The sequence below is a fragment of the Myotis brandtii genome, unplaced genomic scaffold (genome assembly GCF_000412655.1).
Source record: "Myotis brandtii unplaced genomic scaffold, ASM41265v1 scaffold2106, whole genome shotgun sequence".
In the NCBI taxonomy this organism is placed as follows: Eukaryota; Metazoa; Chordata; class Mammalia; order Chiroptera; family Vespertilionidae; genus Myotis; species Myotis brandtii.
In genome coordinates this window covers 268793-292639 of record NW_005357871.1, presented here as the reverse complement: position 1 = coordinate 292639, position 23847 = coordinate 268793, and the positions used below count along the sequence as shown (strand labels likewise).

Genomic DNA, 23847 nt, shown 5'->3' with positions numbered 1-23847 from the left:
GCTTATGTCAAATAATTGTAGTAAATTACTCTTGAGAATAATCTAAAAACATGAAGAATGCAGCGTTTCCCTACTGGTCCATGGTCTGTCATTAGTTAGATATGAAATAATTCAGGCTCTGACAATTCTTCCATCCATGTTGGACACACAGGCTCTGTGCATGATGCTAACAACTTGAAAGATGCCAACCTTGGGCAGTGTTTGGAATCCAGCACTCTAAGGACGGGTGGATGAGATAGGGTCCCAGACCTGGCTCTGGCGTGGCTTGACCAAACCTGAGGTTAAGCATGCTACACATTCATCCCGAGTGATGGGTGAGGAGATCTGAAAGAATGTGTGTTTAATGGGAGTGCTCTGCTAAACATCTCAACAAGGATAACTATGATTACATAGAAATAGTGTAAAGTTGATGCACCAGTCAATGAAATCCAAATAGAAACTATATCTTGTTGTGCAAGGAATTGAAACCCTATGAAAAATCCATTTCTGTCTACTTCCTTTCTCTGCTTCTATAGTACCTCTATAGCATTTCTATACTTGCCCTGAGAAGTCCTTCTGCTTTGGAAAACTAGATTTAAATCTTTCAGACTTAAATGATATTGGACCATACCAAAGGCATATTGGCTATAAATATAACTGTATGCAGACAAATATTCTTTTGGTACATCTCAAGCTAAGAAAAGACACATTGAGTTAGTGTAATGTTTTTGTGCTGTAATTTGCATGCTGTGAGAACTTTGGAGTGTGTAAAGCTTAAGTTAAAATCTTAGATCTGACCATTACTATTGGAATGAACTTGAGTAATTTATTTAGAGATTTACCAAGGACAGAGATAGCATGGAGTTGCTACCATACCTGAGGTCATCAGATTCTACCAACAGAACAATATTTCACGTGATGCAGTTTCTGGTATTCAATGTCTGGTAAAAATGAAGGAAATAGGTATTTTTGCTCACTTTTGTTTTTATACTGATTCTATTTAATAAATTCATCTTCTTGGAATAAGTAACAAATGAGTGCTATGTTAGCATGGAATCTGTTGACAAACTCTAAACCATCAATTTATTAGCATTAATTTAAATAGTTCTCTTAGAAAATGGCCCAGGATTAAAACACAATTTAATGGTGGTGATTAAGATTTATGCAGAAATGATTTTATTATGTTTGTTTTAATGAAAGTGAATAAAATAAACCTCCCTGAGGTATACTTTTGATATATTTCAAGGATATAATTTAGTGATTTTTGCATGAATTTAACAATACCTCTTTGCATATTGGACCATGGTCCTTATTTAGCATCTATCATACTACTTTGTAATTGCCTTTCTTTATTTTTCTTTATATTATAAGCTACATATGGGCAGGAAACATGTTTTTTCGACATAAATAACTAAAAATATTTTATAACAATTTTTATTTTTGGCTGTGGTTGAGGTAGCATTGAAAATAAAGAGAAAAGGAGGCAAGTGTTACTAGCTACAAATGCGTTTTATTGAAACCAATAATTGTAAGTACCTTTATAATATCCTTTTTTGTCAGTACGGAAAATGTACTTGAAACTTAACAGGTCTTCAAACAAATGGCCATCAAATGATAAACACTTCAAGATACAGTAACTCTGAATGAATTATGAATCATTAAAGAAATAAGCAAATGAAAATTATCTTACGGAAATTAAAATAACTAGTTTTTTTTAATTAAATATATTTTTTATTGATTTCAGAGAGGAAGGGAGAGGGCGAGAGAGACAGAAACATCAATGATGAGAGAGAATCATTGATCACCTGCATCCTGCACGCCTCCCACTGGGGATTGAGCCTGCAACCCGAGCAGGTGCCCTTGACCGGAATGGAGCGCAGCCCCTTCAGTCCACAGGCCGACACTCTGTCCACTAAGCCAAACCAGCTAAGGCTAAAATACCTAGCTTTTAAGAATGGCTGCTCTCCCACTTAACCACTGTGCTGGGAGATTACAGGGCACACAGCTGATCTGCCGTGTAACATGGTCCAACTCGCCCTCCTAAGCGCGTGCTTCTCGGGAAGATATACTTTCAGGACTTCCTCCCAGAGTAGAGGCTGATACTGGTGTCACTTTTGCTACGAGGAGCCCAGGAATATTTATATAATTCATCACGTTTATTCATGAAGTCAGAGGAATGGGAGTTTGGTCCCACATGAGTTTTCTTAAAACATTATTTGTAGAAGTGTGGGCAGTTGGCCAAATCTTAATCTAGCCTCTCATAATTTAGCCCAGAACTCCTTCTTGTTCAGGTACATATTTTCTTCTTTGGCGATAAAGCATAGAATAAAGCAGAGAAGGACACATGTAAGGCACTGTATTTGTAAGGTAACACAAGGGAACATTCATAGGTTTTAGAGATTAGGATGGAGACACCTTAGGGATGTCATTACACTGCATATCATAGTTCACTCTCTGTACCCCCACGATGCATGCCCATCTCATATGCAAATTGCATTCACCCCATTCCAAAATTTCCAAATGTCTCAATTCAATAAAGCCTCAACTTTATTGAGTTTAAAACCTCATTTAAATTTCATCATCTCAAAAGGCCTACATTTCTTCATCTAAATCAAGTATGGGTGAGACTCTGGGTTTAATCCATTCTGAGGGAGAATTCCTCTTCATGTGCAAAACTATGAAACTCAAGAAACAAGTTATTTGCTCCCAAAATACAATGGTAAGACAGGCGTGGGATACCAGTTATAGAGCTCTCTATTCAAAAAGGAAGAAAAGGAAGGGGAAAAAAAAAAAGCACCAACATTCCCAAGCAGCTTTAAAATGCAGCTGAGGCATCAATGTTCGGTTTAAAAGCCTGGGACTAATCCTCTGTGGTTTTCAGCTCCGTCCTCTGGATTTCTGACTTTTCCCTCTGAGGTTGAGAATCCGACCTTCTAGTCATCCTCCAGTTTTCATCAGAAGTAGCATGTATTTGATGCTGATTAGTTTTACCAGCCTGGCTCCTATCTGTGGGGTTTTGGTGGGTTCTATCGCCTTTTTTCATTTTGATCTCTCCCTTCTGGTCCAAGCCGGCAATGTTTCTGCTAGTATAAGAATTTCAAGACCCTTGTGAGTTTCCTTGGCATGTCACAGGAATCCACCCTGTTAGAAAAGAAGCTCCACCCTGGGCCTTTCTTAGATAATCATATCTTTAATTTTGTGTTCTGCTGACAAGGCTGGGGGGAATCCATGAATCACGTGCCTATTCTCTTTAAAGAGACATCTCTGTGACTGAATACTCAGACCCTCTGAGCCTTCGGAGACATTAGACAAAGGTCATCCAGCCACACCCTTGGCTTTGTATCCAGAACACTTTTTCTTGAAAGTGATGCTCCTGATTTTAGCGTCTTTTGCGATCTGGTAGCCAAGAATATCCCATTTCATCAAGTCCTGCTTCCTTTTGGATTAAGTTCTTCCCTCCTCCTCACATCTTTCTCTTGCATTTTCCTGGAAGAAGCCGGGAGAAACCAAGCCACATCTTTAACCACTTTGCTTGGGAATCTCCTCAGAAAAATATCAAGTTCATTAGTTACAAGTTACGCCTTTCATATAACTGAGGGACACAGTTCTGCTAAACCCTCTGCTACTACATAACACGACTTCTCTTTCTTCCAGTTTCCAATGTGTTTTTCATTTGCTTCTGAGCCCGTAGCAGCGGTGCTTTTACTATCTTTCCTGCCAATCATCAGCTTCTGATGATTTCAGTGTCTCTAAGACAGCGTAGATCTTCTCTTCTGTGCTTCTGGCTTCCTCCTGGCTCTTGATTAGCAGAGGCATTCAAATCAATATTTCTACCAATAGTCTGTTCACAGCAAGCTAGGCTTTTTCTGTCATGCTCCTCAAAATTCATTCTGATTTGCTCCTTACTGAATTCCAAAGCCATGTCCACGTGATTAGGTATTTGTTAAAGCAGCATCCTTCTCCCAGTTCCCCAAATTGGTATTCGTTTGCCACATTAACGAATCACTACAAACTGAGTGGCTGAAAACAACCCTGTTGACAGCTGATCTTAGCTGAGTCAGACCCATTTTAGACTTCAGAAGTCCACAGTGGCTCTCACTCAGCTAAAATCGGGTGTCAACAGGGCTCTAGGGAATGCCTGTGTCTTTCCTTTTTCAGCGACTGGAAGCTTCTTGCATTTCTTGACTCGTGGCTCTTCTCTCGCAGCCAAAAGTATAACATGGTCACACCTCTCTCCCTCACACCACTGCCTCTCTCTTGTAAGGATCCTTGTAATTACATTGGACCCCCTTGCATAATCCAGCGTCACCTTCCCATCTCAAGACCCTTAACTTAGTCGTGTCTGCAAAGTTCCTTTTGCCATGTAGTCACAGATCCCAGGAATTAGGACATGGGCATCTTTGGGGAGGTGCAGGCGGAGCATTATCTTTCCTACCAAAGAAACGTACTATACAAATGAGGTATTTAAAAGTGAAGTTTATGCCTCCCTTCTTTCTGCATCCCCAAGACCTGGTGTAGTCATTGCCTGGTACCTGGAAGGCACCCAGTAAATGTTAAATAATTGTTTTAGTAAAAATAACATGTATTTGGCATTTGCTATGTGACAGACACTCTTCTAAGAGATACAGCAGTGAATAAAACACAGTTCTCATCCTCACAGACCTTACATTCTAGTGTAGGGAAGCAGAGAGTATATATACACACACAATAGTATTAGGTGATGGATGACATGAAGAAACATCATCCAGGGTAAGTGCAGAATTTGCCGGGTGTGCTATGTGAGAAGTCCTTTCAAACAAGGTGCCATTTGACTGGAGACCAAACAGAACAGAGGAATCAAGACATAAATATTTGGGAGAAGAAATTTCATTAAGAGGAAATGGTAAATGAACAGATTCTGAGGTGGGAACATGCAGGGGGGTTGAGATTTTTAAGGAATAGAAAGGATGCCAATGAGGTTCACAATGAGAGGTGGAAGAATGGACTAAGAAGAGGTCAGACAGGTAGAAAGGACAGGTTGCATAGTATTTTGTAATCTGTTGTGAAGAGTTGGATTACACTGAGAGGGAGATGGAAGTACATTACGTAGTTGCAACACAGGCTGGCAAAAATCTGACTTGTATTTTAAAAGATGATTCTGGTTGCTATGTTGACTACTACCTGCAGGAAGGTAAAGGTGGAAGCAAGGAGACAAGACAGGGCTATTGCAGTGGTCCCAGGGAGAAATGATGCTGACTTGGCATAGAGTGGTGACAGTGGTAATATGAATTTGTAGCTCATCCCCAAAATTTTTTTAAATTCTCACCTGAGGATATTTCCATTGCTTTCCAGAGAGAGTGGAAGGGAAGGGGTGGGCTGGAGGGAGAGAGGGAGGGGAAGAGGGAGAGAGAAAGAGAGAGAGACATTGATTGGTTGCCTCCTGCATGTGTCCCAATCAGAGCCAGGATGCAACCTGCAACTCATTTTTGAGCCCCTGATTGGGAATCGAACCTGAGAGCCTTCAGTGCAAGGGCCAACACTCTAACCACTGAGCAACACCAGCCACGGCTCTGAATTTATTTCTAAAGTAGAACTCATGTGATTTGCATGAAGGATTGGTTGTGGTGTGAGAGATGGCAGTTAAAAATGACTGCACGGATTTGGGCTGAGCATTTGTGAGTGGAGGCATCATGTTTTGAACTGGGGAAGACTACAGACCATAACACATTTTCAGTTTTGGATATGTTTACATCGAGTTGCTGATCAGACATTAAGCAGAGATGCTGTGTGGGCAGATGGACATGGGGACTTGAGTTCAAGGGAGAGTCTGGGGCCAGAGGTGCACTTTTGGGAATCTTAGCACCTAGGTGACATTTAAAACTGTGGAGCTGAATGAAGTCCCAGGGAAGAGAAGAGGTGCCAGCATTGAGCTGAGGTACTCTCTTGTCTGAAGGTCAGAAATCTGAGAAGAAATGAGCCCCGGGGTTTGCTCACAAGCAGGCAGTGGGGAATGAGTGGATCCAGGAGAGAGTGAGGCCAAATAAAGACAGTCTTTTAAGAAAGGGGCAAGCCTGGCTCGCGTGGCTCAGTGGTTGAGCGTGGACCTATGAACCAGGAGGTCATAGTTCGGTTCCCGGTCAGGGCACATGCCTGGGTTGCAGGCTTCATCCCCAGTAGGGGGCATGCAGGAAGCAGCCGATCAATGATTCTCTCTCATCATTGATGTTTCTATCTCTCTCCCTCTCCCTTCCTCTCTGAAATCAATAAAAAATAAAATTTAAAAAAAAGAAAATTAAAGAAAGGGGTGATCAGCCCTGGCTGTGTAGCTCAGTTGGGTAGAGTATCATCCTGATTTGCCAAAGTTGCAGGTTTGATTCTTGATCAGAGCACATACAAGAACCAACCAATGAATGCATAAGTAAGTGGAACAGCAAATCAATCCCTCCCTCCCTCCTTCCCCCTTCTACTCTCTCTTTTAAAGCAATAAATTAAAAATAAATAAATAAAAGTGATCAAATGTGTTCGCTGCTGCTGAGATGCCAGTAAGATGAGTGCCCCAAAATAACCACTTAGTTTGGCATCATGGACGCTTGTGTTCTGATGAGTTGGGGATTCAGATGCCTGATTGAAGTTATTCATGGAACCCCAAGGGCCTTTATAATCCGCCAAACAGCAAAGACTCCTCACTGCATTTCTTAACTTTGACAAATACTTAAAACTATGCTATGGAATTTGGGGCTGACTGGTAGTATAAATATTGGAGTTTCTTTGAAGTTCAGTCAAGACTTCTGCATTAGTCATCTAGAGTTCATTTCTTTGCAAAACTCTCACAATGTACTAGCTTTAAGCTGTCTAAATTCCTTACCTTCAATTATCTCCCTCGCATAAGACAAACAAGTCTATAAAAATGGAGAGATTAATGTAACGGAGGAAAATTCTATTTTCCTGGGAGAACACAACTCAGTCCATGCAGAATAGTTTGAAAGGCACCATTGCCTTAACGTTTCTACCCCATTTACTTATGGTGCTGACAGAGAGTGAACATCAAATGCTGCAGGTCAGGCATTAGTTATGGGGATTCTTTAGCAGAAAATGCATTTGTTCTCTTGAGACCAATGAATATGTTAGTAATTAATTAGTTTTGTATAACTTCATATTCCCCTCCTCTTAGTAAACTCAACTATCAAAACATTGTTGGCTTATATGTGACTCCATATGTCAAAATCACTTGAGTCCATATTTGGTATCTTTTGAAAAAAGTAGGCGTAACTGTAAAGCACATAAAACATTGGAACTCACAGAGCCAAAAATTTTTTATCCTTACATACTCTGCCAAAGTTTATTACAGGTTCTTTAAAATATAATGTATAAATGAAAACTATTCCACATACTTTTTTCATAGTATACTCCTATGCATTTTCATTTCCTTTCTACAGAAGGGGGACTTATAGAAGGTATGGGATAGACAAAAGCAGGGGAAGCAGATTGGAAAAAGGAGGGTGTAAAAGGAAATTTGCCAGATTGAATTTACCATCTGAAACTGTGATCCGAGGATGCAAATCATCTTCCGTGTGTCTGGCTTGATCTAGGCAAATGCTGGGTTTTGAAGGGGTTAGAATTTGCTCTTGATGCTTCATATAGTCTCGCTCTCTGCCCACCTCTCTCTTATTGGGGACACTCCCCTTGCAGTGGTGCAGACATAGGGTTACATATTTCATTACCCTCTGTTTGAAATTTATCAGTCATATTTCTAAGAATATTTTCTCAACTAGGTCATGTGTGCTAAAAATTGCTTGCTTTAACTTCAGATTAAATCCAAACAAAATAGCCAACCAACCAGCTTTCATTAAGGGAATGTAAAAGAAAGCAGAAAGAGTGAAGTACACGAGGAACAGTTGGCATATGGTCAACAGCCTGATTCGCCTATAGGCACCAACCTGACTCTGGACATGTGATTTCAACAAAGGGTTTGGAAGCTCAGAATTGGAAAATGCAGGTCCCAGTGATTGGAAGGGAAATGGTTCGTTACTTTTTTCTTGTTGTCATCGGCTTATATTTGCTTTCTCATTGGTACTTTATTATTTAAGTTCAATAGGTACAGAAGAGTCTACTGAGTGTTACTGTTAGGAATAAGACATACCCAAATTCAAATCCCAGTTCTGACACTGACTGGGTGATTTGACCCATTTACCTACCTCCTGTATATCTTAGTTATTCAAACATAGAAGGGAGACAATCCCCACATTATGAAATTATTGTGATGAACATTATATCAAGAAGTTTATGAAAAAGGACCAGTGTAGAAGATAGACCCTATAGATTTTAATCGTAAATTGAATAATATATGTCCTGGAAACAAACAATACATTTGACAAGTGTGTTATAGGTACACAGTAACAAAGGACATTTTGGGGAAACCATGTCTTGAATATGGACATTTTTTAGTTTAAATAGGAATACTTTTTGATTCATATTGTAAAATATTTTGTGCAGAAACATGTATCATTACAAAATACAGTTTGACATCTCAACAGATTAACTCACTAGGAATCATTAAGGTAAAGGAAATGTGGAGGATTAATAAAATCACATCAAAATTAAGAGATTATTTATCCACCGCAGGATGAAATGATATCATATAAGTGAATAGTGATTCTGCTTTGCATGTAATATATCTATCCATCCATTCATATGTATTATCTAAGTTTTTATATATCTGATTGCAATTGCAAAATGCATATAAGTGAATGTTAAGAAAATCTCAAAATACAATTAAATTTAGGACCCCCTAACCCAGGGGTGGGGAACCATTTTTCAGCCAAAGGCCATTTGGGTATTTATAACATAATTCGAAGGACATACAAAGTTATCAACTTAAAAATTAGCTGTTATATTTGGTTAAACATTTAATTAACTCACCCCTAATGCCTTAGCAGGGCCAGACCAAATGATTTCATGGGCTTTATATGGCCTGCGGGCCGGATGTTCCTCACCCCTGAGGCTTAACCTCTAATCACCATCATATCTCATCTCAATTATCTTTGAAATTTGGGAGAATCAAATATTACCACACAACATAATCTACCGTTTCAGTTAGCATCACTGATGAGAAGCCCTAGCCAGTTTAGCTCAGTAGATAGAGCGTCAGCCTGCGGACCAAAGGGTCCCAGGTTGATTCCGGTCAAGGGCACGTACCTCCGTTGCAGGCTCCTCCCTGGCCTGGGCCCTGGTCAGGGCTCATGCAGGAGGCAACCAATCGATGTGTTTCTCTCACATTGATGTTTCTCCCTGTCTTTCCCTCTCTCTTCCACTCTCTCTAAAAATCAATGGGAAAATATCTTTGGGTGAGGATTAAAAAAAATAAAAATAAAAAAATAAATAAAGGAATCACTGATGAGAAAGTGCTGATCTACACTATGAACACAAAGTTGAACTGAATAGATTTCATATCGTTGAGTCTTCCAAATGATCGCCATAAAAATACGTGACTAACAGTTTTGTTGATTTTTATGCTAGGAAGTTGTGGACTGGAAATAATGCCTAACTTGGTCCCAGACATTTTGTTCAGTCTACTCTATAAACAGTAATAAACCTCAGTATCTTCTAGACAATGACACTTTGAATCATTTAGGAATGCAAGCAACAAAATTAGCTGTTATCAGACTTTGGTTTATTGCAAAATTTAGCAAAGTTTTTGATGTCATCCCTGACCCCTTGCTCTGAAAACAAAAGCAAAAACATAATTATTGCTTATTCTTTCCCCCTTCTTTCTTTGTGCCACTGGAAAAGAAGGGAGAGGAAAAAAATCATTGTAATAAATAAAAATAGAGATGTAAAAGAGAAAAATAGATGAATCCAGATTAGAAATATTAGGAGCAACAGAAATATCATCAAGCAGTTTCAAAATATGCTTCTTTTTTTTAAAGGTTATCATGTAAAAAAAAAATCACACCAAAAATATAGCAGCAGAGAAGAGAGATAAATACAAGTTAATTGCACACTAATCCCATGCAAAAAACCTGGGTCATCAGCCAAAGCAGTAGTATTCAGAATCCAATTTGGGATGCTTGCGCAGTGCTTGGGAGTCCTCCGTTACGGAGCTGTCACTGAACTGGTCCAAGTCTGACGGGGTGTGATGGCCTGGCACATCATCTGCCAAGGTGTCCAGATAGCTCCCCACGGAGATGCCATCCAGCCCGTCGCTGCCATCGTGTAGGCTATTGTAGCTGCCGTGGAGGGAGGTGCTCTGACTCTCCAGTAAGCTGCACAGGCTGCCACTGAGACTGCTGCCTCGGCTGGTGATGGTGGCTTTCTCTTCGATCATCCACTTGATGGACTCAATGCTCTCGTTGATCACAAGCAGCTGGCGCATGAGCCTGGCGTCCGTGGCTCTGAGATTAACCTGCAGAGAAGAGGGAGAGAGGAAAGACCTTCCAGTGAGTCTACGTTCGTGAAAGACCCAACATTCATTTGGATTCTCTCTTCTTCAGCCCGTGATTTTAAATCCGTAGACTAAAGTCACTCGATCTCAGGATGTTTTTGAAAACGGCTGACCCATGGCGGGAGTCATAATCAAGGAACTCATTTCCTGCCGGACGCATCAGGCTCCAAAAGAGACAATGAAACTCCCACTGCATCCCTGACCCTGACCAAGATGCCTGGAAATTTCATACTGAATATCAGGTTCCAGCTAAAACACGTATGCTCTCTTTGGCCCAATTAATAGTTTATCCAAGTTTACTTGAGAATATGTGGGTGGATGCTAAGAGGTGGGGAGAGGAGAAATGTGTAGAAATTAGGAATTATCATAATCCTTGTTGCAGCTTCTATCTTTTTGAGTGATAACATGCCAGGCATCATTATAGAAGTTCAACACTCGTTACAATAATTCTATACCACAGGTATATTATTTTTATCCCCATTTTCCAGATGAAGAAACAGAAAAGATTTGAGAGTACAGAAGAGGTCTGTTCTCTTTATGATTTATGAACATATATAGTACTCAATAATGCCTTATTTCTAAGAGGAACCAAATTGCTATAATATTCCTTGAATCCAAAAGGGTACCATTATACTAGTCTGATATACTTTACAAGACGGGGCAGCCCCGATCAAAATTGGGATATGGAATTCTGAGAAGGTTCTAAAACTCCCCTAAGTGCCTTCTCGGTGTGCATTTCTTCTGATAGATCTAAGGTACCTTGGAGAAATCTGTCTTTAAAGCCACAAAACATAATTCCTTTGTGGGTCTTACACTTCAGCGCAACACTTGCTAACATCAGGTGTGTGGTAGTTCTGGGGAAGGTGGGAAAAGGGGGGCTGCACAAACTCTCATCATTCCCTTTGTTCTTGGAGCTGGAGAGATGGGGCTCCTATAAAGACTCCAGTGCCTGGACTGGGAGGCAGGGACACGTTTGGCCACCAGGGGTCCTAGTCACATTCTTTATGGTTTGAAATGGATTCCTGTTTTTTGTTTTTTTCAGTTGGAATCTTTTAACCCAAGAGTCTGGGCTTTGCTAATTCTCTTTAACATCCATGGCTAATTCAAATTTATAGGTTTCTAGAATTTTCAAAGGCACTCAGTCACAAGTGACTCAAGCCATAAGGGAGAAAGGAGCCTATTGTCTTCAAATCTACGCATTCATTTTTGTAAAAAATACTTCCTGGTTAGGAGTTAATCCATAACTGAAGGCAAACTTTGCATTTAGTGAATGTGGTGAACAAACATTAGGAGAGATGGAATTTCTACCAGGGACTTCAAAGATCTAAGATTACAGGATAAAATATAGATGTATAAATATAAAAAGCACAAAGAACAATTTAAAAACCCTTCATTTTGATAGGATATTCAATAAAGTGATTGGGTGATTTCCTTATCTTTTCCAAGAGAGCACTGAGAACAATTTCTGTGGAAGTTAACCAGTGAAATCATTTCACTGAGGTGTTCACAAACAGAAGGATGTAAACTTAGCAGGTCTAAGAGGGGAAATGTGCAGAAAGTAAGGAATCATTATATCATCATATATTAGCTTTTCTATTTGTGGAGTCATCTCAATGACCTTGCAGTGACCTGTTGGGGAAGGAGACTTTCTGGCAGTTTTTATGTTCCAATTCACCCATACACCCCATGAGCCATCAAGATACTGTAATACGACAAATATTTACAAATCAGCAATGATTTGCCTTAGTCCACTGAGGAGCATAGAAAGTCAGGATGAGCCAAAGTCTTGCAAATGTCTCCAGTCAGGCAACTGTAGCTGATAAAACCCGCTGTGCCCATTGCTGGTGCAGTATAAATGCTGGTGCAATACACTGTAAATGAGACCATTTCCCAAATGAGCACAGCTGCATCTGTTCACATTCCCACCCTGTCCCAGGCAAGTCTCCCAGCCTAGGCTCAGCTCTGGGTGTGTCCCTGCTATTCCCCTCACTTGAAATACTTTTACTGTCTTCCTCCCCAAATCCACTCCATCCTCCAGTTCCCACCTCTTCCATCAACCCTACTTGCTAATTCCAGCCTCCTCTGCAGTCCTATTAGTTTATATCTCACAGTTTAGCTTAATTTTGTACGGTCATACATTGCTACCTGTGATTGTGTCTTTGAGCTGTTTCTTGACTAAATTTAAAGTGCCTTTAAGAAAGAAGCCATGTCTCCTATTTCTTCCATCTCTTTTAGGTGTGTCGTAAGCAATGATTGATTTTTTTCTTTTACAAATAGTCATAATTTGGGGATCTCAAAACATAATAATACCCATTCCCAGAAAACTGTGTCACTCAAGGGTTAAAACACACTTAAGATAATATTTCAGCAAATTTTGCCTGAGCCGCACAGTGGCTGCATCAAATACAATTTAAAAAAAAATCATTGCACAATATGAATAAGAGGGGAGTAGACTCTGAAGCAACAAAAGCTTCCTTTGACCGTGACATGATTTATTTAAATAAAAAAATTCTTTTCTCCTGAAAGCAAACATTCACAGGCCATTGAACCACAGTTGGGGAAAAAAAAACTGACTAAAGCGGGTCAGTTAGAACGCGTTGATCTGGCTGATCATGATCACAGATCGACTGTGTCTCACTCTCTGTCCTTGGTGAGAGAGTAAACAGCTTCCCACTGTGGGAGCCCTGGGCCAGCCGGTTCACACGCTGCCCATCCATTTCCTGGAGCTGCAGGCAGCTTGCTTCACACTCACTGCTTTCTCCTGGAACCAAGGTGTGGCTATGCTACTGCTGATGACCCTTGGAAGTATGAGCAATCAGCCGCAGAACTAAATCACAGTGTCACTGCAGTCTCCAGTAGCCGCCCCACCTTTTCTCACTATTATTCATCTCAGTCCTTATGAAGTCTGACCGTCGATTAAGAAGAGAGTAGACGAGAGAGAGAGAGAGAGAGAGAGAGAGAGAGAGAGAGAGAGAGAGAGAGAGAGAGAGAGAGAGAGAGAGAGAGAGAGAGAGAGAGAGAGAGAGAAAGAGAGAGAGAGAGAGAGACTGGCTATGTTGGCAGGAGACCATGCAGTTCTTTCACCTGAGGTCTTCTAAGGTCCCGTAACCTTACTCTGAGAATGGCGGGAGGTGGGAGGCCCTCCTTATGATCTGAATCTGTGTCCCTACTTTGGAGAGGGGACATGATATCCAACCCCCACACCACATTTCTGGGCTTTCTGCTCCCTTCATAATATTTATCACTCGTTGAAATCATTCTGCTTCTTATTTGTCCACTTGTTTTCTGTCTCTCCCATTGGCATGGAAGCACCACAGAGTGCACAGGACTTAGTGTCCTCTTCACTGCTCTGTGCTCAGGACGTACAAGAGACTTGGCACATAGTAGGTGCTCGATTAGCGTTCTTTCAAGGGCTGAATGATTTTGCCAGATTGGACCATCTGTCAGGAGCGCCCCTCCCTTGGGTTCTGATGTGGGCCAGTGACATGTTTGCTTCTAGAAGAAAATAAATTTATTTTATTTAAGTAAATCATGTCACAGTCAGAGGCAGCTTCTGGAAAGAGCACTTCAGTATTGAAACGCTGCCAGCGTGCAATCCCACGCCTCTCCATTCACAGGATTGGGACACCGAGAAACTGGTGCGGGGTTATTCCTATCTTCCGTGTGCAGATTACAAGCTAGTATCTCCGAAAGGAAGTGGACTTCAAGGTGTGAATCACACTCCAAACATGACTGTGTTTGTTCGGAGGCAATAATGGGTACGAGCACAGCACAGGTGTTCTGCAAACACTTGATGCAATGAGTTACACAAAGGGAGCAAACACACACATAGGACATTGACCAAAAAAAGGTTTGCGCGAATTGATCCCTCAAAGTGGCTGCCCCTTCCTCTCTCCCTGCTCCCTCTCTCCCACTCTGGCCCTTAGTTGCTGCACTTTAGATGGAATGAATGCTGACATTTCATATCACTTTTAAACAGGAGGTGAATTGGGTCTGTGGCAGAACTTGAAATGAAGGATCTTGAAAGAGCAAATATTCTTAGTGATAAACTTTTCCAGATCTATGTTTTCTTTCAGACTCTCATGTTAATACTGAAAGAATCCAAAGGTTACGAATTGGCTCAATGGAATCCCAGAAAGAGAGAATGCGGTCACATTTTCAATGAATGAGGGAGTTGACAAACTAGCCAACTTCTTTTGTGGTGGTAAATGAGGAACCTGCCACTGCCTCTGTCGACCTACGTGACCTTTGGGCAAAGTGGCCTGGCACATAGGCCTGAAAACCACATCCTGGGTGTTGTCTGAGCTGCTGTGATCTGTGAGCAAAGACTGATGTCTGCCCTGTAAAGAAGATTTAATTAGACTGAGGGACCCAGCTGTCACTTGTGTCTGCTTTTGGTATTAAGATGTTATTTGATAAGAAGATTCTGTAGGATAGACCATCTCAGTATCTCCCTCCACCCTAAGGTTGTCTCCGATTCTTTGCCTTTCCTGTGGCCATTTGCTCACTAAATTGTTTCTGCTATGAGAAAATTCCACAAATTATAGAGGAGACAAGGTACACCGCTTTTGCTGCTCAGTATCTCCAGCAAAAGACTTAGCTGGTAAAAACTCATGGCTAAAGCCAGAAGTGTAAGCTCTATGTGAACGCAGTGATAGAAATTTTAGCTCTTACCATTTGGGTTGAAATAAAAATCATATTGTGTTCTGCTCCAAGATAAACATGCATATCCTCTTGAACATGCCTGTGTATTGACTGCAGTGTGCACTTGAACTGCAGAATTGTGTCTTCCAGATAAGGGCATTACTCTATCTTGTCAGGCTACAGGCTGGGTTAGCACCATGTTCTCATATCTCTCTCAAAGCTCTCTCTCACTGTTTCTCCCCTTTTATTTATGAGAATGGATTAATCAGATAAAAGCAAGCCATCTCGTAGTTATGCATTCCTACTGTAAAAGCCACAGTATCCATGACCTAAATCCCAAACGTCCAGCAGGCTGTCATCTGAATTAGAAGGGAGAAAGATTACTTTTCAAGCAGGTCCATAATAATGAACAAGCGGAAAGGAAGCCAGATTAGATTTGCTTTTTAACATGATGCTCTAATCCTGGTTTTAAATCAGAGGAAACCAATCAACATTGTTTTCAGATGTGCAGTTGGGGGAAGCTCTTTTCTAGCCATATTTATTTCTAAATATACAAACATAATCAAAAGCATCTGTATGCACTAAAGGAAAGAGCTGTTTCAAATATGCTTGGAATATTGTTTTTCCAGCAGTTCATCCCAGTTTATCTGCATGTTCACTTTGCATAACCTTCTTGTGTCCAAATTTGCTCCCTCTCCAAATTCCCCACATCCTCCATTTGAGGATCACAGGAGATTTTTCTGCCTGCCCACCCTTCACATTTCCAGCATTTTATGAATAGCTTTATGTGTGAAGCACTCCGCTAACTCTTTTCGCAGAGGATCTGCAAGGATGCTGTTGTCCGTGCAGTCTAGAAGACTGTGCGTTCCCACCCACAGCCTTTGCTTTGGAATGAATGCTTCAGGGGACAAGCCATCCACAAGTCCGTGCGGTTCCACCAGAGTTTTTCCTCCGTTTTTTCAGTCAGTTAAAAACTGACAACACAATTTGTTTCTAATTGGGCAACAGAGGATTCCATTTTTATATCAGTCTTTGTCTCCCTCCATTTATGTTGTTTATTTGGGGAACTGAACAATAACTAAAACAGTTCACTCTTTTCCCAAGACCTTATAGAAGAGTTATTTCCCCAAAGACGGAATTACATACATAAAAACACTATCAGCAGCACAGTTGACTGATGGATGTTGTTTTGATAAATTCAAAAGCTGCATCTGGTTTATGTGAAAGGGGCACATGTGACCCTCCCGAGTCTTAAACATAAATTCCAGCCACCAGGCCTGCTCCTGAGATCTGGACGGTTTCTGCTGGTTGGATAGGAGTCTTCAGCCTTGTTCCCTCAGGTTTTAGGTCCAACGGAATCTTAGATGCCTGTGAAGTCAATTCCTTTCCCATATCCTACTGTAGTGACATTGGCTTCCTGAGTGCTTTCAATACATACATGCAGAGTGTAATCACCTGGGTTGAAATTCTTTGGAATGATGTAACAGAAACACTGACTCCCCATATTTGTACCATGTGCATTTTTCCAATTTAGAACTTAAAATGGTATTTTTACATGGAAGACTGGGATATGTAAAGTGCTCCTCTGTGATATGTAGTAGCTGTGCGTACAGTGGGAGGGAAGGGAGGATGAGCTGGTAGATGCTTAACAACTGGCTCCCTGGAAAACTACACACACACACACACACACACACACGTAATAGAAATTGTACCAGCATAAAAGATGTGTAGCACACACTTTACAAATAACACTAAAATATGTAGTGCCTTTTCTTGTGAATTTCATGTAACTAATTGAGTCTCAGAGAATGCATTTGTTCATTTTTGCTAAACTGAACCTGTGGTTGCAGTTCAACCACAATTCAACAAATAGAATTGCTCCTAATCCACGAGCTCTTTTCTCAATAATTCTGTCATTAAATCTCATACATGATCTACTGTTAAACCATTTTTCACACCAGTACAAATTATATGTGCTAAACTGAAACCTGTTATATGTGCCTCGGCACTTGTTATGTCTGCACCTTGCTGGTTGGTCAGTGGTGTGAGCAACTTTGCTAAATTGGATAATAGGTTTTGAATATGTGAAGAATAGTTCCCTTTCTGCGTGTGCTGTTGATATGTGATAGCTAAAGACTCGCCCCCTTTTCAGTTTAATCTGCAGTATTCACATTTTCCCCATCACTGTTTTATGGCCACAAAATAAAGGTCAAGTTCTGATTTATAGTGTCTTCCAGTTTCTGTGCTGTCAATACTCCTACCATGGTCAGTTTCAATCTACCAATGTGATATAACTAGGCATAGGGTTGGTAAGAGATTCTCAGTAGTTCAGCATTAGATAGTATTGCACCCAATAGAAATAATGTTTTAAATAACCTCAGAAAAGAAGTAATAGTAAAATGTAGTAAATAATTACCAAGTAATGTGTTTTGAGTACTTATTACCTTACTTTTCATATAACTTATTCATTTGTAGGTTTATATAAATACACACTTTAAGGTGTAAGAGTGACTGTGACTAAAAACTAGTTCATAAAACTGAAAATTTAGCAAACACATCACACAGGCCAGTAGGAGTTGGCTCTAGTATCCGACTGAAGGTGCAGAATAAAGGCTTAACCTAACCTACTACATTTTTTGATAAGTAAATCAGAGGCTTTCGTTTCTCCCTTAGGGCATTTATTTTCCTATAAAGCAGTGGTTCTCAACCTTCCTAATGCCGCGACCCTTTAATACAGTTCCTCATGTTGTGGTGACCCCCAACCATAAAATTATTTTCGTTGCTACTTCATAACTGTAATTTTGCTACTGTTATGAATCGTCATATAAATATCTGATATGCAGGATGTATTTTCATTGTTACAAATTGAACATAATTAAAGCATAGTGATTAATCACAAAACCAATATGTAATTATATATGTGTTTTCCGATGGTCTTAGGTGACCCCTGTGAAAGGGTCGTTCGACCCCCAAAGGCGTCGCGACCCACAGGTTGAGAACCACTGCTATAAAGGATTAAAAGGCCAATTTAATTTATCTTTTCCAATAACTAGAATTTGAGGAAAATGTAAAATGTTTACACCAAAGTTATTAGTGTTTTTTTTAAAATTTTTTAAAAAATGTTTTTATTGATTTTAGAGAGAAAGGAAGGGAGAAGGAGAGATAGAAGCATCAATGAGAGAGAAACATCAACATCGACTGGCTGCCTCCTGCGCACCCCTTATTGGGGATGGAGCCTACAACCTGGGCATGTGCCCTGACGGGGAATCGAACTGGTGACCTCTTTGGTGCATAGGTCGATGCTCAACCACTGAGCCACATTGGTCAGGTAAAAGTTATTAGTATTTTTTATGAAAAGATTTCAAATATGGGAATCGAACTGGTGACCTCTTTGGTGCATAGGTCGATGCTCAACCACTGAGCCACATTGGCCAGGTAAAAGTTATTAGTATTTTTTATGAAAAGATTTTAAATATTGAATATAGATTATTTTTTAAGCATCACTGAGATATAAAATGTACTTGGTAAAGGAATAATAGATCTGAAAGTCAAGCATTTTGTGCTTTGATATTATAATTTTTGCTGGATATATTTCTAATAAAATATGCTACACACTTCTCTAGGTAAACAGAACTATGCAGAATCAAGTATAAACAGAATATTTCTAATGCATAGTTACTCAGCAGTGCACTTAAGGGTGCTGAGGAAATAGCATCAGAGTCCCTTTTTTACATGATTCCAGACATCCTTCCCACCCAAATATGTAATCGTCTCTTTCAGTAATTTTTTTTTCTTTTAGTGATTTATTGATTTTCAGATTAGATCTGTTTGTCAGTCCTTATGCCCCCCTTTTCTTCCTCATTCTCTTAATTCTATCTCTAACCTGCTATCTGCAGCCATAGTTTTTTCTGATGTGTTGAGTAGGGGACTACTGCACTGCGAGGAAGACTTACCTTTGCACTCATTAGAAAGTAATATTTTTTTAATACATTTTATTGATTTTTTACAGAGAGAAAGGGAGAGGGATAGAGAGTTAGAAACATCGGTGAGAGAGAAACATCGATCAGCTGCCTCCTGCACATCTCCCACTGGGGATGTGCCCGCAACCAAGGTATATGCCCTTGACCGGAATTGAACCTGGGACCCTTCAGTCCGCAGGCCGACGCTCTATCCACTGAGCCAAACCAGTCAGGGCAGAAAGTAATATTAACTGAGTAAAATTAGGTGAGGAAATAGTCTGTGCAACAGGATAAGGTGCATGGGCCTTGCGCTCTAGAACAGCTCTTCTCAACCTTTAATATGCATACAGATCACTGTGGAATCTTGTTCAAATTCAGATTCTCTTCACTGTCCTGTCATCCTGCATTTCTAACAAGTTCCCAGCTGATGCCAGTAGAATAGCAACCTCTAAGATATCTGCCAAGATCCCCTCTTCCCCCGGTGTATCTACGTCTTTGCAGAGTTCCCTGCCCTTGTTTGTGAACTGGCCTATCAGCTTGTTTCTGAGGAACAGAATATGGTGAAATGATGGGATGTCACTCCTGAGAAAAGGTAACAAAAAGACTGTGGTTTCTGTCTGGGCATATTACTTGCTCTAATGAGAGCCATCTGCCAGGCTGTGGGCTGTTCTCTTGTGAGATTTACATGATAAGGAACTACTATCACTGGACAACAGCTAAGCCAGAAGCTAGGCTGCCAACTGCTACAGGTTGTGGGAGTGAGTTTGGAAGCGGGTCCTCCCTGAATCCAGCCTTAAGGTGACGGCAGCCCAAACAGACAGGGTGATTGCAGACTTCATGCTAAGAAACTCTGAGCCGGAGGCACTCAGTGAATCTGTGCCCAAACTCTTACTCACAGGAGCTGTGAGATAACGTTTGCTGTTTACCTTGCCAAGTTTTAGAATGTTATGCAGCATGAATAAGGAATACACCAATGCTTTTGGTAAATGGACAACACTTTGAGTAGCAAGTAACAAAGATCTTTTTACTTGTGGATAATTTTGGGTAATGGCTAATGGACCACTCTATTGATGGAATGCTACTCTACTGATACATTGTCTTATAGTTTGAAAAAAAGTAAAATATAGAACAAATAGGTAAATATTTATTGATGAAGACAAAAACATGTTCATTGAGGGGCCATCTGCATCTCCCACGGGCTAACCTTTCTTCTTCCTAAAAAAGGTGGTTTAATACCCAAAAGAGAAATGAGAGACTCAGATATGGCACAGATTTTGGAATTATTAGACTGAAAATTTAAAATAGTTATGCTAATATGCTAAGGGATCTAATAAGAATATGTTCTTGCGTGGGCAATATGCAAGAACAGGTGGATAAAAAAAAAGCAGGAAGATGGAAATCCAAAGAATCAAAGGGAAATACTCTAAGTAAAAAACACTGTAATGTAAATGAATATGTCAGTAGACTGGACACAACCAAAGAGAGAATCAATGGCCTTGAAAATATGTAAATAATTTGAATATCTCTTTGAGGGCCTTAGAGGCCCAGCAAAGCATTATTTTAATTATCTATGGGATTACCCTTATGTGACCTGCTATTTACTATTAATTTGGCCCAGATTTATCAAGTTAGAACTTGGCTTATAGATTTGTGTCCAGATGACATGAAAATGACTTTTGTCTAGCTAAAAAATAATCTCAAAGGTTATGGTTTTACTATCCTGCTGGACATTCAACATTTGCTCAGAGAAACTCTAACTTAACAAAATGATTTCATATGTCTTTTTCAGAAAATATATCAACCTTTCCTCTAATTCTCTTTTGAACCAGCCAAACATCACCAGAAAGTAATCTCACAGGGTGATCTGATCACAAACTCCTAACTGGGAAGGTCATGATTGACAGTCATGGCCTAGGCATATGACTTCTTTAGCAGAAGGTTTATCTTGGCCTTAAGCAAGACCTGTACATATTTTTGAGTGCATCTAGGTTAACCACACCTTTGAAATAAGCATAACCACCCTCAAGAGAGCACGTAATCTTGTTTACTATCCAGTAATCTAATCCCCACCTTGCTTGGAGAAAGTAATCTTCCTTGTTAATTTCAAAACTGTCATTCCCTGGAGCATTTGAGATCTTGCTTCCCAGCAATTATTGTCATTTTTTGCTCATGTAAACTCTAATATAAAATTATCTACATGTTTGGACGTTTCTCATGTCCACACCATCCTGCTGGTTCTCTCATTAAATGAGCTAAGTAAATCTGTGACATGTGTTCCCTCTGGGTTTGTAAGAGAGTCATGTTTTCATCTTTTTGAACATTATACTTTGCTTACCTGCTAGGACTGGTTAAACAGAGTTGCCCGCAAAGAGACTTCTGGAGTGACTCATCAACAGAAATAGAACTTGACCTTTTCTGACTTTCAGTTTTCTTCTGGTCAGGTTCTTTTTGTTCTGGTTTGTTTAGCTGCTGTTGTTTCAGATTCTTGACCAACAACAAATATGCTAGTTGGTCTATATTGTTTGTCTATTGGTGCGCTCAAATCCGTGTAGAAAATATTCTATTTCCACGGAGTAGGAGAACAACCCTTTGAGCATGTGTGTTCTGTGTTTTCTAGTGCCCTGTGCCTGAGGTGGTAGAATTGAAGTTTCAAGTCCAGTTGATGGTGGAGCATTTAATCGAAAAAACCTTTTACTGCTCATGATTAGAAAATGAAATATTTTTCTACATCTAGAGTACATTAATGAATTAAATTAGACAGTCTCTTTAAAAATCTAATTATAGAAGCTAACAAATACTTGCAAAAATTTAATATTACCAGAATTTTAAGCAAGAAAAAAAAAAAGAACTCTAATACACTGAATGCACTGACCTTTTAAAGGAAAAACAACAATAAAACTTCCTTACAGACAATACTAACTCAGAAGCATTTTTGTGGAAGAATCAAAGTGAATCTTTAGAGATGAATTGTTTTCATAATTTTAGGTTATAAATAGCTAAGTGTCTTTTTCTTGATTTCTTCAATATGGGGAATAAACATAATTTAATTTTTTGAGATTTGTATTTATTATCTAATAAGGAGACTAGTTAATTTTAACTTCCTAAATTTATTATACTGGGTTACTGATAAGCTAATGTGACTTCCATATATTATGTAAGATTAAGAAAATATGCAATTATGTATTCTAAAATATATGTAATTATAATTCTTAGTCTTTTTAATTCAACTGTAATAATTTTCTGTACTGTACCAGGTTAAACATAATTTGCAAGGTATTTAATAATTTAGAACTTAGAGTAATATCAAGTTAATAAACAAAAACATATGGGTATGTGTATAATTTCTAAGGAGGACAGACTATTGAAACACTGGTCACCAATTGTTATTGATATCTTTGTCTTTTGTTGTTGTTAATCCTCACCTGAGGATATTTTCCCATTGGTTTTTAAAGAGCATGGAAAGGAAAGGAGAGAAACAGAGAGAGAGAGAAACATCAATGTGAGAGAGACACATCGATTGGCTGCCTCCCAGACCCGTCCAGGGACTGAGATCAAGCCTGCAACTGAGGTACATGCCCTTGATTGGAACTGAACTAGGGACCCTTTAGTGCTTGGGCTGAGGCTCTAGCCACTGAGCCAAACTGACTAGGGCTGATATCTTTGCTTTTATTTTATAGTAATAAAGTGACTATATCTTTGGGTCATTTTAATGAACATATTAATTTTGCCATCTACAAAGGTGTGAAAAATATGTTTTTGGCTGTGGAGGTCTTATAATGTAGTATATAAGCTTTGCTGGTCTGCTAAAATGCTAACATGTATATGACAGACTGTGATTATTCTACAGTTTCTCTATGAAAGATTAGTAAATTTGATTAAAAAATGATAGCTTAGTCATGCAGTTAAGACTACACTGGGAATAATCATGGCAAAGAACTGTAACAAAAATACGGTTTTGTATATCAAAAAGGAGAGTTTTTTATTCTTAATGAAAATTGTTTATTTTCAAAAATATTTTTATTGATTTCAGAGAGGAAGAGAAATAGCAACATCGATGATGGGAGAGACTCATTGATCAGCTGTCTCCTGCACATCCCCCCTGACCGCAAATTGAACCATGACCTCCTGGTTCATAGGTCGATGCTCAACCACTGAGCCAGGCTGGCCAGGCAAATTGTTCAGAATGTGAAAGAACATAGCGAAGGACAGAACTTGACTTGATGTAGAAAACTGAATATACAAAACAAACATAAAATCTGTGTTTGCCTTGAATCCTAATATCTACAAATAATAATTCTGAAAGTAATAAAATATATAAAAATGTTGGTAAAATTTGCTCAGTTTAGATGGACTTATTCGGAGAAGTTTTCAAAGGAGCTTGTCAATAAATGTATTAATGCAAAGCTAGAACTATTTTTCTTTTCTTTGTCCTCTGTTGGAATGAAAAATAGGCTTAGAAGAATTTAGTTTGCTCTTGTGGAGAGATAGTAAAAAGTTATTATTTTCTGTTATCTGCTCAGATAGAGATTCCGTAGTATCTAACCCAGGGGTCCTCAAACTACGGCCCGGGGGCCACATGCAAATACAAATATTGTGTTTGTTCCCGTTTTGTTTTTTTACTTCAAAATAAGATATGTGCAGTGTGCATAGGAATTTGTTCATAGTTTTTTTTTTAAACTATAGCCCGGCCCTCCAACGGTCTGAGGGACAGTGAACTGGCCCACTGTTTAAAAAGTTTGAGGACCCCTGATCTAACCTGAAAGTTTCAGTGCTTTGTCCTAGCTTAAAGAGAGAGAGAGAGAGAGAGAAAAGAAGAGGAAGAAGAAGAAGGAGGAGGAGGAGGAG

General features: G+C 39.6%; 1 protein-coding gene across 1 annotated transcript in view; it reads right to left on the bottom strand.

The window, feature by feature from the left end:
* Nucleotides 1-9610: 9610 nt before the first annotated feature.
* The window catches only part of LURAP1L (leucine rich adaptor protein 1-like), a 43429-nt gene continuing 29192 nt past the window's right edge, over nucleotides 9611-23847 (bottom strand). Inside the window, exon 2 of the mRNA XM_005865726.2 lies at nucleotides 9611-10360. Within this exon, the coding sequence (XP_005865788.1) occupies nucleotides 9986-10360 (375 nt within the window). The 3' untranslated portion in view covers nucleotides 9611-9985. The remainder of the gene's footprint in view (nucleotides 10361-23847) is intronic.